The following is a 15,398-nucleotide window of genomic DNA, read 5'->3' on the forward strand; positions in this document are numbered from 1 at the left end:
AGACGAGAGATCTGACATTTAATAGTCCACTTTTAATTGTCTGATTTTTTTTTTGATCCATTAATTTGGTAGGATCAATTTTATTACATTTTTATTGATACATATTTTCTTGAGTTTTTTTTTTTTTTTTTAAATATAGGTGGTCTGGGTACAGACACAACCTCTATAGGATGTTGAATGTTTTGGGTGAGTGACAGCTCCAAAGAAGCTGCAGAGGAGCTCTGCGTCCTGGCCTCAACCCTGGGATGTCAGGTTTTAGGGCTGTTAAGAGACATAGCCATATTTCTGGAAAGAAGAGCTGCGCCATCCAAAGTAGGATGGATGCCGTCTCTCCGGATCAGACCAGGTTTCCCCCAGAAAGTATTCCAATTGTCAATGAAGCCCACATTGTTAGCGGGACACCACCTCGACAACCAGCGGTGAAGTGAAGACGTACGGCTGAACATATCATCACTGGTCCGGTTAGGAAGGGGTCCAGAGAAAACTACGGAGTCCGACATTGTTTTTGCAAAGTTGCACACCGATTCAACATTAACTTTAGTGACCTCCGATTGGCGTAACCGGGTGTCATTACTGCCGACATTGGCCCCGGGAAGACATCTGCCTCTGGCCCCGGGGAGGCATCTGTCTCTGGCACTTCACGTTCCGCAAAATAAGAGTCTCCAATAACCAGGGTTGGTTTCTCAGCGGGTGTTTCGCCGAGTGGGAAAAATCGGTCGGAGACGTGAAGGGGTCGGTGGTGAACCGTGGGCTTCTGCTTGGGACTATGCCTCCTTCGTACTGCCACCCATCCACCCCGGTTGTTCGGGTGCTGCGGGGGACCGGCTGACTAAGCCTGCAGCCCTGAGCATCCTGCGCACCCGCTCCATGAGAAGCTCCAACAGCTGGCTGGTTATTCAGCATGGTGCACAGCCGCGATTCTAATGATATGACCCCGGCCCCCAGAGCCCTAACTACGTGTCTTGTTTGTTTCAAGAAGTGTAGAGAGAGTTAAGATGCGTATAATTCAAGGAAAAGAAGCTGAAATAGCAGAGAGAAGTCACGCCAGTCTCGACGTTTGTAGACAGGAAGTGACGTAATACGCTCACCGTAACGTCAGACGAGATCAACCAATCCACTTCAGTTTCTTGGTGTAAGAAACCAAAGAATTAAAGAAAAATATTTTTGGCTGACGCCCTCGTCTCTGCAGGTCTTCCGGTCTGTAGGTGGCGGCAGCAGCCCGTGTCCCCCCCCCCCCCCCCCCCTCCTCCTCCTCCGTTTACATCACTTCCACCAAAACAAATGTCGCGAGGCAGCTGACTGAACGACCAGGGACGGAAAACCTCCAGAGGCATTGAGGTAAAACTGTGAAAACACGACGGTAAGTTTCAGGATGAACACCCATCTGAAGCACTGGAAGGAGGCGGCCACTGTCATTTTAGCCGCGGGACGCAAGCTCGGCGCGGACAGTTTATCGTCGAGGACACCGCTGAGCGCCGCAGCTTCAGGTTCACCGCAGTGCAGCGGCCACGGGCGGTCACACCTGCCGCACAGGTCTCGCTTTGATTACGACGTGTTGCTTCTAAAAAGAAGCGGAAAAAGCGGATTCATGCCCAATGCGTACGTGTTTCCCGGAGGCATGGTGGACTCCTCGGACTTTTCGAGCGACTGGCTGGACATTTTCAAATCGTTCAGTCACTCCCCCACTTTTGGTTTAAGGAGTGTCACTCAGGCGCTGGAGACCAGACCCCCGATATTTGCTACTGACCGACTGAAACTCGGCTCATCTATCCCGGGAGAGGTCGCCCTCCGGATCTGCGCCCTGAGGGAGACGTTTGAGGAGTCTGGTGTGCTGCTGGTTGTGTCTAAAACGGAGGAGAAACGTTTGTTAGAGGATACGTGTGCCAGCAGTGAACATTACAAAGTGAATGAGCTGTGCGGTAGTGAGCTCACCAAGTGGAGGACTCTGGTGAACCAAAGCCCCTCCAACTTCATCCGGCTCTGCAGAGAGTTGGAGGTGTTGCCCAACATATGGGCATTACATGAGTGGGGCAACTGGCTGACTCCAGTCGGCTGGTACGGGGTGAAGAGGTTTGACACAGCTTTCTTCATCTGCTGCTTGCAGGACATCCCGCACACACTCCAAGATGAGAAGGAAATTGTGCGCTTTCAGGTGATTTACATCAAGTTGGCTTGTGTGTCTCTACGTGTACAGATAGTTCGGGGGGACTCAAGCACACAGGTGTGCAGACAGGATTTAAAAGCACATGCAATGATTTGAACTGGATCAAATAGGTCCAATGCAAAAGGACCGGTGTGCCAGCTTTGAAAATATGTCTGAATAAGGAGTGTCACAATATACTGGTATTAACGATAACATTTATATTTTTTAAAAGGAAATATTGTGATCATCTTAATAACACAGACATTATGATATTGTTAATAACCCAATGGATAAGAAAAGAAAAAGCAGACAGTACATGTGATCATGCTTATGTCCTTTACAATTTTATTTTTGTGTAATTTGTCAAAACAAGAGACAAAACACACAATAAAAAAAAAAACAGCAACTCTTGCTGGTGTCTTTTCTGTAACGGCTGATCAAATGTACAGATACTACAGTATTTAGTGCTGGTTGATGATGTCCCAAACCAAAAGAAATAAACACTCCCGTATGATGTTAAACACTGCTTTCTCTGGTGCGTTTCAGTGGTCCACACCCTCAGAGGTCCTGCAGAGCTACCAGGCCCGGGAGTTGTGGATCGCGCCTCCACAGTTCTACGAGCTCAGCCGCATGTGCCGCTTCCCTTTGCTCAACGACCTCCACAACTTCGCCCACCAGCGTGCCACAGAGGGCTGCGAACAGTGGCTGCCTGTTGTTTCTTTAAAAGAGGATCACGCCGTATCGCTGCTGCCAGGTGCTGTTTGTTTACTATGTCTCATCTTATGCACGTCCGTACCAGCTGTAAAGCAGAATTTACTTGTCTGATGGCACCTGACTGATGTCCATGCAGTGGCTCATGCGGCTTAGAGAGGTAGTGTTACCGAGGTTATTTTCTATAGCTATAATTTACATATGTCCGATAAACAATTCACTGGCAGACTATCAGTTGATGTCAGTAGCTAAGAGGCTGCACACGGAGAAGCCTCCAGTCTCTGCAGCACACCAACTCTGAGACAGGTTTGAGGCCAAAAACTAGTTTGAAAAGAGTGAAATAAATTATTTGAATGTAAAATTAAGATAAACTTTCACAGATTGAGTTTATCCATGTGGGTGGGCTGCTGAAGCACAGCCTATGGATGGGAAACATTAAACGATTTGTGTCCGTAGGTACGGAAAGAAAAGGCATTTTTCAGTGTTCAATAATATCAAAGCAATTCGGTCGTTGCCATGAAATGATCAGAAAGTCTGTCCGCAGCCCTGTATTTAGAGCATCCACATTGTGATGAAAGAAAGTGCCCTCTCTAAAGTTTATTTTGAGTCAATCTCGCATATTTAACCCTGAATGCTTATGAGAGATTAACTCTTCTCTGTCTGCTATTTTCTCCTGAAATCTCTGCTCGCTCCAGGTGACAAACTTTATCCATTGGGCACTTCAGGTGAGGACGAGGCTGATAAGAGCGCAGACCATCAACAGAAGGACGCTCAGGACGATTCTGCCCTGCACCGCATAGTGATCTTAGATCCGTACACCACAAGGCTACAGATCACCATCACGCCTAAGTACAACCACCTGCTCCCTCTTGTGGAGCACGCCTTGTCACATGACTCAAAAAGTCAGCTTTGACCTGCTTGGTAACTTCAACTCATCTGCACACACAATCAAAGTTTATATTTTATACTTAAATATTATTAGACAGTTATGTCATAGTCATCATCATCATCAGATTACTTTATAATTGACAAACATGAACTGATTTCTAATGCCCTTATTATACACAGCACTTTTAGTATTTTTAGGTTTTACCCAGTTACTCTTTTCTGCTGTCATTTAAAGAGAATCATCTGACTGGCCGTGGTCGAACAGTCTAAAAAATGATAAGTCCTTCTCCGACCACTTTTACTCGACCGCAATGCAAAGGACTTAAGAAAATAAAACCGTGGTGGTAATTGCTCTATCGTCTATTTAATTATGCAACGGTGGATTTTCGTTTGGCCGTGGTGAAACCAAAATGTTTTGAAGATGGACGACTAAAAGCACATCTTATTTATTTTGCCTTATGTATTCTTACTTGTTGTGTCATGCAGCTGCATTAACGTGGACGACCTCATCCAGAAAGTCCCGTAACACAATATATATGCCCACCCAAAATAACTCAATAATCTTAATCAGATCAAATGTCCTGAGTGTGTTGCTGACAAAATCTTTTTATTTATGATTTCCTACACAATTAAAATTGTGTGTACGTGTAAAGATAATTTTTCTAGCTGCAGCAACATATTGTACAATAGCCTGTTTTTATTGTTACCTGGGTACCTATTGCCATATTTTGTTATGCACAAAAAATGTAAGCACTGCCAACAGCCTGCTGTGAGATTGTGAAACAGAAAAATATTTGTGAGAGAACTTGTCATAAAAATATGTTTGGCTTTAAAAAAAAACAGGTCAGACTCCAGCTCACCTGTCCGAAGTAAAGAAAAGTTCACAATATAATTTGTTGTTAGATTCCGATTGGTCCTGCCACACACACACACACACACACACTGTCCCCTCAAGTTGTGAAATGTAACTTGAACATAGATACATAGGTGTGTGTGCGTGTGCGTGCGCGCGCGTGTGTGTATACATGTGTACTTGAATTACCCATGTTCATGCAACATAAATCTGTTTACCATGTATTGTGGGGAAAATCCTTAAACTAGGCTTCCTTTAAGGTTTGCGTTAAGTCTGTGGGAAATGAATGTCAGTCAGCTTCTCTGAAGTGATGCGAACATGACTGTATGTCTGTGCCTGTGTGTTATGGCGGTCCCTTTCAGTAGGAGTGCATTTGTCAGTGGTGAAGGCGCTGCAGGACCCACCTCTTCTCCTTTGGGTGTCTTCCTCTCTCTGCAGCGTCGATCATGGCAAATTAATGACTCCTGAGATATAATCTTTGTCAAATGGGTTGTACCCTGTGTCTGCCATTTAAAAATGTATTTTTTAATAAACCAATCAGTTTATTCATTATTGATTCGAACTTTTCACTCATGCTGTCTCAACCTGCTTTTAGGTGATTTGTGCATGTGATGGTTTGTGATCCGTATCGTCAATGGGCTGAATTAAATATGAGTCAAATCGGTGGTGACAAATATTTAGAATTCTAATTCTAAAAATGCAGTTTTGCAAACCATAATTTCTTATTTTTTGTCACCAGCTCTCCCAAAACCACTAAGTGCACTTCAGATGTGACTGACCAGTGAACTGCTGAGATGAGCAAAACTAGCTGGAAGAGGCTGAATCAGGAAGAGAAGTGAATAAACAACATCAAAAAGTTATGTGTGTATATATATATTATCAAAATTACATCTAAATCTTCACATCAACAAAATGTTTGCATCATAATGTTGGTGCCCGTTGTAGCCAGGTAGCTTTAAGTCACTCTGACCTGACCTGACAGAAACAGTTTCTCCTAAACTGATGACACGCACTATAACAGGTCAGCGCGATAAAAGATGCTGAGGTTGTGTCTTCTTATTGGCGCTGCCCTCCTCCATCCTCACACCTCGTCTCCTTCTGCCTCAGAGTGATGTGTGTAAGATGGTGGTGGCAGAGAGGGGGTGAGTTGAAATAACGCTGCTCAACCCTTCTGTGCCGTTTGCAGAGTCTGTTGAGGGTTTCTATGGCAACCCACAGCCTTGGAAACCCACCATGCAAGTCCAGATGAAGTGATGATGCAGTGGTCTATCTCTGCCAAGTGTGTAGCTCACCTCTCTGTGAACCACTCTGTTCAGTGTATTTGTTTCCAAGTGACAAAGTGAAGCAAATGAATGACTCCGTAATGCTTAAGTAAAAAAAAAAAAAAACGTATTTGATTTATTCACCTTTGAATGTGTATTCCTAATGAGGCATTCTATTACTTTAATGGCATGATTATTTTAAGGAGCATCTCGGGTGACAGAGATTGACACAAAATCATGTCGAGGTGCCTGAAACACAGTTGCATGCTGCAGGAACATTCCTCTTCCTCTTGAAACATGTGGGAGAAATGTTAAAGCATTTGGGGAGGCTTTACCTCGTCCACTATTTTAATCTCCCTTTTCTTCCCCATATTTAATTGATCGTTTTTTTTATTTTTGGATCTGTGGATGACAATGCAAGTCTGCTGTGAATTTTGAAGAGACTTGAGGATCATGACTCACTGTTAGCAGAGCTTAGTGCTTCTGAAATGACAACAAGGATAAACAAGACTTTAGAAAGCCCGCTGTGAATCGGATGTGTCTGCACACAGCGTGCCACTGATTTTCATGCATCAACGTCCTGCCAAAAATACTCTCGACTTTTCTCGTTCTCTTGCATTTCAGCTTTTTTCTTTTTTCGTGCAATTTCTTTTAATGTTTCATGTTTAATGTTAATGAGAGGCTGAGAAGAAAAGAGAAAACACAGGAAAAGAGAAAAAGTACTCTGCTGAATTAACATTTAATATCATAATTGGTCGCTATCTTACTCTGCAACTTTAATACCCCCACAGGCTTTTTTTCACATAAGAAAATGTAAATTTTGCAATCCAATACTCTCACAAGGAGTCGGGCCTCTGCTTAAGAGAGGAGGGTAGCTGTAATTAAGTTTGATCCTTTGAGATCACTGCATTCAGCCTGCAACCAAGACTGAATAGACTTTAAATGCCAGAGGGTCTTTTTAGCAGATACAATTACTGGAGAACCTCCTCAAGAGTGGAGGAGGTGATCATTAGAGTCAATTTAGAGCTCATTTGATGTGCAACTGTTGAGCTGCAGGCAATTAAACTGGCTTTTCACATCAAAGCACCAATTCAACCAATGTATTTGTAAAATGATGTAAACAAATGTTGGTTTAAATTGCCGTGCATCTCTGCTGTCTGTCATAATAGGTCTGGTTTATGAAATTATGCTGAAGTCACTGTTATGCTTCTTATGCAGCACATTATATGACTTTTGTTTTAGCATCTGCAAAACAAAATAGCTTACAACACAAACAAAATAGTTTACTATAAAGATGGACAATATTGATCAATTACAAAAATCATCAATACCCTTGAGAAATGTGTTTACAGAATATACAAAAATGTCAAACTTTGAACCTCCGTTTGTAGTGTTTACAATTGACATATTTTGAACTTTTCCCTTTAATATTTTTTCATCAGTACTGGCCAAATGTGCTTAAAAATGCTCTGAGTGGATGAGAGTCAAACTTCACAACACAATATTGTATAATTTTCTTTTACCTGTTTCTTATTTCATGAAATGAGGTCACGTTTGCAATGCCAAGTACAAAATGCAGTTAGACTTATGTTGTGTGAACAACTATCATCTCATTAAGGTTATTACTTTAAGCCTCACCACCTTTTAAGGATGCGACCTTTAAACTTGAAACTTTTCTTATCTGACATTACACTGTTCTGTATTGATTCTTTTGAACCTGTATATGTCCGTGCAGGGCCCAGGTCAACTGTCCCAACAACCACCCACCCTGACCGCACAGCCACCTGTGTAGAGCCCCCAGCTCACCTATGTGCATTTCCAGAAATATCTTCAAAGACTCTTAAAACATAAAACCATTAGGGAGTTAAAGCATGTCTTAGTCTCTGGTCTATTTTGAATCAAACACTATTTTAAACCCCAAAGTGGTTACGTGTAAGATACTAATCCTCTACCTAAAATAGATCTGACAGTTGTGTGCATTTCTGTCTTTCTAGTGACTAGGCCTGTCTTTTGTTTCATTTAACAGCAGTAAATTTACCTCAAACAGCACAAATCTAACAAAAGCCTCACGCACAGCAGAAAGTAACATTCAACTCATCTCATTGTTTACAAAGCACCTGCATTTCTTCAAACTACAAGCACATGTTCAAGTGTGTTTCAAAGTTTTATTATAATAAATATACTTGATTGTATGTACATTATCTGACAGCAGTAGACTGTGTACAAACCTTCTATTCACATGTTGCAATGTTTACATTCAAGAAGAAAACCCGGAAAAGGTACATGAGCAGTGAACGGGTGTATTATTCAAAAACTGTGGTCCCAAGGCTCTCATGAAGCACATTGTGATTTGATGTGATGAAGTAAGATGCAGGCCTACTATAATTTGGCTATGATGAATTAAAACTGTGCTGACAGGAGTGTAGAAGAGTGCTGATTTGATCACATCCAACCAGAGTGATGTGAGGAGCAAAGATTAACTGGAGTGCTCGCTCTGCTATTAGTTTCCATACAACACGACCTTATATTTCGGACTAGATTGTCCTGTGCTAGTTTGACTACATCTGACTTGAAATCATAAATTTAAAACATCAATCATCAGAAACATCAAGGGGAATACTTAACAATAGGCTACATTTACTTGATCTTTTCCACTAATCCATTTGGATTACGTGTTGTTTGTATTATCCTGATGGCCAGACGCTGTCACGTAATTTTATGACTTTTTGTCCCTCCTCCAAAAATACATCACCCATTGCCCCCTCAAAATACTTTTTGTGCCACATTCTCTCCGAATCACACACACTGCCTACAATGTTCTAGTACCGTTTAAAAAAAAAAAATCTATAGTGCAACTCCTTAACTCTGTCCAATACATTCACAAATCCGAGAAATATCAATAACTTCATGCGTCCACAATTTTTCAGACCCTCTAGCCCTCTTTCTCTTGTCTTGTGGAGCTGCCGTCTCTTACCCACGGTGGCGCTTCGTGGTCAGCCTTGCAAGATGTCCTTCGGGGTGGTCTGCAGGTTCGACAGCTCAGGACATGTTGATGACCAAATACCCAAGAACTAAAGCGACTGCAATGATGACAAAGAACACAAACAAGGCGCAGATGGACGCAAAACTACTACTTCTGCCGCCTCCACCGTCCTCTTCTTTGGGCTCCTCTTCGCAGATGGAGATGACACCCACGGAGGAATTTCCTACACTCATGTTGGACTTGAGCTCGGCGCCTGCCTCCTGCTTCGCCTCGACGGCCCACGGCGCCACCTGCACCTTCATCTCCATCTCCTCCATCATCTGGGTGACCTGGGAGATCTCGGACTGCAGGTCTTTGAGGTCCGCCGTGTCGATGTTACTGTCCGCCTCGTACTTCATGTTCTGCACGCTCATGGCCCGGGCCGCCACCGTGGTGGTGCTGCCGGTCATCCCCGTCTGGATGAGGTGTCTCGTCGGCACCTTGAGGGGGAATTCCTGCCCTATCTCCAGGGACCTTTTCATGTCCACCTCCAGGATCTCCATGCTGCTCGAGAACAGCACCCATAGGCGCTCGTACTCGGCCCGGTCCTCTTTGCTGATGGTCTTGTCTTTGAGCAGAGAGGTCAGTTTAGTCCTGTTGGCCACGGCCAGCTCCTGGGCCTTTTTGCGGGTCCTCTTAAGCTCCTCTCGCAGGTTCTGCGAGTCGGAGGTGCTTCCGAGGGCGATGACCAGATGCCTGTAGCAGGCGGTCACTTTGTTCAACGCGTCCAGCATTGTTTTGCACTCCTCTTTCCCCATCGCGGTTTAAAAAATAATTGATATGCTCCTTAGAAAATATGAAATAACAAATAAAGGAAGCTTGGAAAGAAATAGCGAGCTATGAGTAACGAAGCTTGAACCACTGTCCTCAGTTTGGTTTCAACGGGCGCACACCCCCCTCTCTACAAATCCACTCAACGCACTAGTCAGAGAAAATTCCTATCTATCCATGCTCCGTCCTGTGTGCGAGCAGGCACAGAGAGCGGCTTAGAAATTAATGCGTCCCCAGTCTAAATGGCTTTAGGTTACCTTTGCGCTTCCCCACTCGGAGATCAAACAGCCCCGTCTCCTGCGGGACGGATGCAAATGGACGTGAAACAATCCAACCTCCCCTTTTTTTCTGAGATTGTGATCCAGATTCAGCTACAGGTGTCATAACATCCGTCTAACTGCCATTTGCGTGAAGATCACGGTGTCTAAAACGAGTCCGTAAATGTTCAGAGATGATGCGGTGTTGGAGAGATATGGAGATCTTCATTCAGTGCTCAAAAGAGCGACGCTTTCATAGCTTCCGAAACAAGCAGCAAGAAGAGCCATTGTGTTTTGTTTTGGGGTTGTCTATCTGCGTGGGGAGCTGTCCACTTCAGGACCCAATCGATGGTGTTTAAATAGCAGCAAGCGCCTTCTGTGGTCACATGTGCGCACAAAACAGAGCCATTCAGCGTCAGGCGCAGAGGCAGGCAGGGAAACAAAGCAGCTCCGCTCTCATTGGTTTGGTCACACAGGCGTCTGGTTTAAATCCACAATGTCATTGGCTGCTCTGGTTCTCAATGTAGGCAGAGCTGCGATGTCTGTCAAATCACAGAGCCCTAATCTAGCTGCCATTTGTCATCAGGAGACAAGAGAAGCGATGGTTAATGAGACTACATCCCACCAAGTTGATGTAAAAATGTGATACATGTCTGCAGAATCAAGGAGCACATGGTTGTCAAAGTTACAAAATAAAAGTTACATGTTTATGCAGTGAGAGAATAATAAATGATGAATTATATAAGGGTTAAAAACTGTGATTAAGGGAAAGATTTGACACTTTAATGACATGGGGTTAAAGTCAATTTAAATGACAAATTAGCCAAAATATTGGAAGTGTTAAACCTGCTGTCAGTGCACCCTCATGTGATTTTACCTTTTTAAATTATTGGTGGTGAAAGTGGATAATTTGTCAACACACCGGCCTGCACACACTTTAAGGCCAGAGAGGATGCTATTTGGTGCACACAATATTGACTGGGTAATGTGTTGTTTATCTATTTGGCTCCTGCTGTGTTGAGACGTGAGAGGCTGTGCAGTGTTTGCCCGCTTTGCTCTTTTTGCATTATTGAAGCGGATGGGGCCTAATGATCCAGTGACTATAGTGTAAACCTAATGGATTGGAGCGCAGAGGATGCCTGAAGAGCTGAGGAATAGGATCATTGTTTGCTTTACATAAGATGACATCTACTGTGGCATTGAGGGGTAGTGTGTGTGTGTGTGTGTGGGGGGGGGGGGGGGGGCGTATATATGTGATGCATTAAAAGGTGACATGCACTAATATCAAGTGTATAAATCTATTTTAATATTAAGTTAATATGTCTACAGTATATTTGCCTCTGCTGTAAACTCTACTGTTGAATATATTTGAACTGCTGCTGGCCATACCAGTGATGTCTGACTAATAACAAATATCTTGGCTGAGTCAGATGATCTTGGCAAATGGATCTTCTTCCCTTTGATGAATACGTTTCTATGGCAACCTCTCACCTCTTGGCAAGCACTCGATGGTTATTTTTCTACAAGGTATTCAATTACTGACAGGCCTGTAAAGTGTCAGCAGTCACTCACGCTGGCTGTCATGGTTCAGCTGTTGTCAAATTAGAGATTCAAGAGCTGGATTTTCTAAAAACATCTTGAACAATAAGATCAGTTATGAGGACCTGTTTCGAGGTATTTTTCTTATTTTTACAGATAATTTCTTCTTGAAAATATGACTTTTTTGGAGGATCTTTGAATGCTATGTGGGGGATCTCACAATAAAATATCTGAGTTAAATTTTACAAGGATTACAACATAGCAGTACAACATAGTGTCATAAAATCAAACTTCAAAAATCAAATCTTTCCAGATATTGAAATATTTTTCAGTTCACAAAATTTTAGCAAGTAACACCTTTCAAATATGGAAATGCAGTTAAATTCAGTGCAACAAACCAAACCTGTGGCCTGCAGACAACTCCAGAGGAATTTATATCTGGTCAGTCACAACTTAACTGCTTACAGTATGAAGGCAGAATAGCAGGATTGTAAATGTGGCTGTGGTGTCTGTCTGCTTCCTAACAGGACTGCCGATAAGCTGGTCTGTTAGATTCAAGTGTTAGGATGAGTCAGACATGCAGCAGTCTGATTGTTCTCAGAGTGAACACATCATGGAAAACTCAATTTTTGATTTCCTGTGCAGATGCTCTCTATGGTTTGCTGTTACACACAATAGCATCAAGACAGGGAGGCTTTTTGAGTGTTAATGTTGTTTTTACTCTGACTTGTGAAAAGAAAAAAACAATTCAAAATCTCTGCTTTTTTTTTTCCTGCTATTTTGTAAGAACAAATGCAATATCACTCACAAGGTTGTGATTTGTCATACAGAAAAAACACAATTCCTGGCAGTAAATTGTCTCTGTGATTGTAACTAACCAACCATTTTTTGCAAAATGTGGATTTATAGTCGACATTGCAAAACAAACAGTGTTGTGCAACAGTTGTAGGCACTAAAAGCAAAGTGAGGATGCTTTACAAAACAATGCCATACTTGATTTTTTTTATTTTTCCATTAACATCACACAAAGTGCAGTGAGAAAAAAATAATGAATATAATCTGTTTTTGGGGCATCCCCTATTTGCCTTGAAAACAGCAGAATTTTGTCCTCTTGTACTTACATTGTTTGTCAAGTCTCTTGTCAGGTATCTTTACTCCACGTGTCTCAGAGCTCTTTAATTTTGGATTTAAGTTGTGTCTGTGGCTTCTGTCTCTTCATGTAATCCCAGACTGAGCCTCATGATGCTGAGCTCAGGACTCTGAGACCCTCACCCTCTGTTGAAGGACTTCTTGTGGCTGACAGTAGTTCTTTATGAGTCTGACTGTACATTTCAGGTTGTTGTCCTGCTGCAGATGCCTTCTTAGAAGTGTAAATCTTGCATTGCATCACATATTGCGTTATATTTATGATATTTAGCCCGTCACTTTATCACATTTACATTTTGTTTAGAATTGATAAAATGCAAATTTTTGCCCATTGATTTATTCTCTATAACCCATAATTACAAAGTGAAAATGTGCTTTTTAATTTTTTTTTTGCAAATTTACTCAAATTAAAAAACTGAAATCTCTTATTTACAAAAGTCTTCATGTCTATAATTCAGTATTTTGTCGAAGCCCCTTTGGCATTAGATATAAGTTTGGATAAGTATCTACAGGTTTTTCACTCGCGTTCACAAGGTTCGGGCAGTTTGTCCCATTCTTCCTGGCAGATCTTCAGACTGGATGGAAAGCGACTGTGACCTGCCATCTTCAGGTCTGTCCAAATGTGATTTATTTCTGGACTTTGGCTGGGCCACTACGAGACGGACACTTGTCCTGAAGCCACACTGGCATTCTCTCAGCTCTGTGCTTTGGGTCATTGTGGTGCTGAAGAGTGACCTCTTGCCCAAGTCTCGGCTTGCGTGGAAATTTGGCTGCATTCACTCTCCCTTCACTTAAGATAAGTCACCCGGTCCCTTCTGCTGATGCAGTTCCCAAAGAGGTTTGTCTCATCAGACTAGAGAGTCTATTTCTTCATGTTCTCTGTCCTTTAAATGCCGCAGCAGGCTGTCAGATGCATTTTACTCTGAGTGGCTTCTGTCCAAATACCATGAAGGCATGACTGATGAAGTGCTGCTGAGATGGTCAACTCCCAATCTCTGCAGAGGACTTCTGAAGTTTTTTTCAATCAGTCAATCAATCATATTTTATTTGTATGGCACTTTTTAATCCACATACCATGGAACACAAAGTGCTTAATAATAAAACTTACACACTCACACACACACACATACCTCCTCTCCTTCCTCACCCGTCCATGCTCAAAGTGATGAGATAAAGGAGTAATATAGGAGCGGGGGCACTCAGGAAACGCTATCTATCACAGGTCTATAATGAGGAAACACCAGAGGCTTAAATACAATTCATTAAAATAATTAAATAAAGTATAAAATAAAATACTAAACTAAAATTTAAGGTTTTGAAAACTAGTAAAACCAACTGACATATATAAATAAATAGACAGTCAAACAAATCAATAAAAGAAAATAAAATATTAAAATAGATATACCAAGAGATAAAACCGGCTAAAATATGTAAATAAATACACTTAAATAAAAACAAAAATATAATTCAATTTGAGAACAGGCTAAAAAATATGTCTTGAGTTAGCTTTTTAAAACATCAAAGCCCTATTTGCTGTAGCTCAGTTTGGGGCGAACGGTAAACTTTAGGGAGAGTCATTGTTTCAAACTTCTTTCATTTCCATTTCCACTTCCATCAATTATTGAGCCCGCTGTGCTCCTGGGAACACTCAGAGCATTAAAAATTGTTTTATACCTCGATCTTTGCCGAACAGAAGTCGACAGAGAGCCCTTTGGACCTCATGGCTTGTTTTTGTCCTGAAATTCGGTGTGCATTGTTAAACCTTACCTACACAAGGTTGTGCCTTTTCTAAACTATATGTTTCATCCTCTCAGTTTGCTACAAATGGACTCCAGTCAGGTTCTAGTCACATCGCAATGATAACAAAAGTAAACATGGTAAACCTGACCATAATTTGCAGCCCTTCAGCAAAAAGTCTGAATACTTTTGTAAATGAGAGATTTCACATATTTATTTAATTTAATTAATTTGGAACAAAAACAAAAAAAATCTAGAAACAGGTTTTTAACATTGTCATTCTGGGGCTATTTAGGGTATATTGATACTTAAAAAAGAAGACTTCATTTAAGTTAAATTTAGATGGCATTGCTTAATTTGTGACTGCTGCTTGGCATCAGCCTTCTGAATATACCCATTTCTTACATCTCTCTGATGTTTGAATAAGGGCCCAGATTTGTTCAAACACTTAATTTGTGTTACATTTTAAAGTGGTGTCTGCTTTGGGAGGAACTGTCTGTTTTGTTTACTGTACATTCAGAGTCCCAACTCCCTGAGCAGAGGTGGTGATTAACCTCCAATCCTGTGAACACAAATATTTTCCCATAAAACATAACCTATATTACAGTTTACGATACCACTCATATCCCAAGTAAAAAGCCTAGAATCTCCTGATACAGGGATATACGGCAGGTTTGGCAGAGATAGGTCGTTACATTATCGAGACCTAAGAAGCAAAATGAGAGATGAGCAAACACATTCCCTGGTTCAAGAGGTTACAACAGAGAGGAAGTCAAAAGAGAGGGAACTATCTTGATATAAGGGGGGTCGACAACTGCTATAAAAACGTCACAAACTCTATAATCCGGATTAGCAGGTTCTTAAAAGTCACGGGATTAGCAGTATCCCCACTAATGTATCTTTTAATGGAGGCCATCTCTCTCTTGCATTTGTTGTCATATGGAATAGATGGTTTTAGCTTGGAAATGGAGCCTGATGGTACGACATCACTTGGTGTGAGATGATGGTCAAAAGGGGACGGACATAAAGACGTTTTCCCTTAAAGCACAATAATGCGCTGAGCAACACA

The 15,398-nt window shown here is 42.0% G+C and overlaps 2 protein-coding genes across 3 annotated transcripts; one reads left to right on the forward strand and one right to left on the reverse strand.

Annotated features, from left to right (window-relative positions):
- Nucleotides 1-1,278: 1,278 nt before the first annotated feature.
- Nucleotides 1,279-5,423, forward strand: nudt19 (nudix (nucleoside diphosphate linked moiety X)-type motif 19). Of its 2 annotated transcripts, XM_069174388.1 has the most exons (4): nucleotides 1,279-2,152; nucleotides 2,690-2,897; nucleotides 3,550-3,775; nucleotides 5,335-5,423. In XM_069174388.1, exons 1-3 carry the CDS (start codon nucleotides 1,373-1,375, stop codon nucleotides 3,765-3,767), a joined length of 1,206 nt encoding a protein of 401 aa, XP_069030489.1. In that variant the 5' UTR covers nucleotides 1,279-1,372; the 3' UTR covers nucleotides 3,768-3,775; nucleotides 5,335-5,423. The 2 variants fall into 2 exon arrangements, with proteins under 2 accessions (XP_069030489.1, XP_069030488.1); XM_069174387.1 differs by lacking the exon at nucleotides 5,335-5,423 and having other exon boundaries at nucleotides 3,550-5,147.
- Nucleotides 5,424-6,037: 614 nt separating this feature from the next.
- Nucleotides 6,038-10,304, reverse strand: LOC138213346 (regulator of G-protein signaling 9-binding protein). The gene has a single exon (XM_069174395.1). It carries the CDS (start codon nucleotides 9,635-9,637, stop codon nucleotides 8,897-8,899), a length of 741 nt encoding a protein of 246 aa, XP_069030496.1. The 5' UTR covers nucleotides 9,638-10,304; the 3' UTR covers nucleotides 6,038-8,896.
- Nucleotides 10,305-15,398: the final 5,094 nt, after the last annotated feature.

This window comes from Embiotoca jacksoni, unplaced genomic scaffold (assembly GCF_022577435.1).
Source record: "Embiotoca jacksoni isolate LCO1_2020_lvr unplaced genomic scaffold, fEmbJac1.0.p SCAF_6, whole genome shotgun sequence".
NCBI lineage: Eukaryota > Metazoa > Chordata > Actinopteri > Embiotocidae > Embiotoca > Embiotoca jacksoni.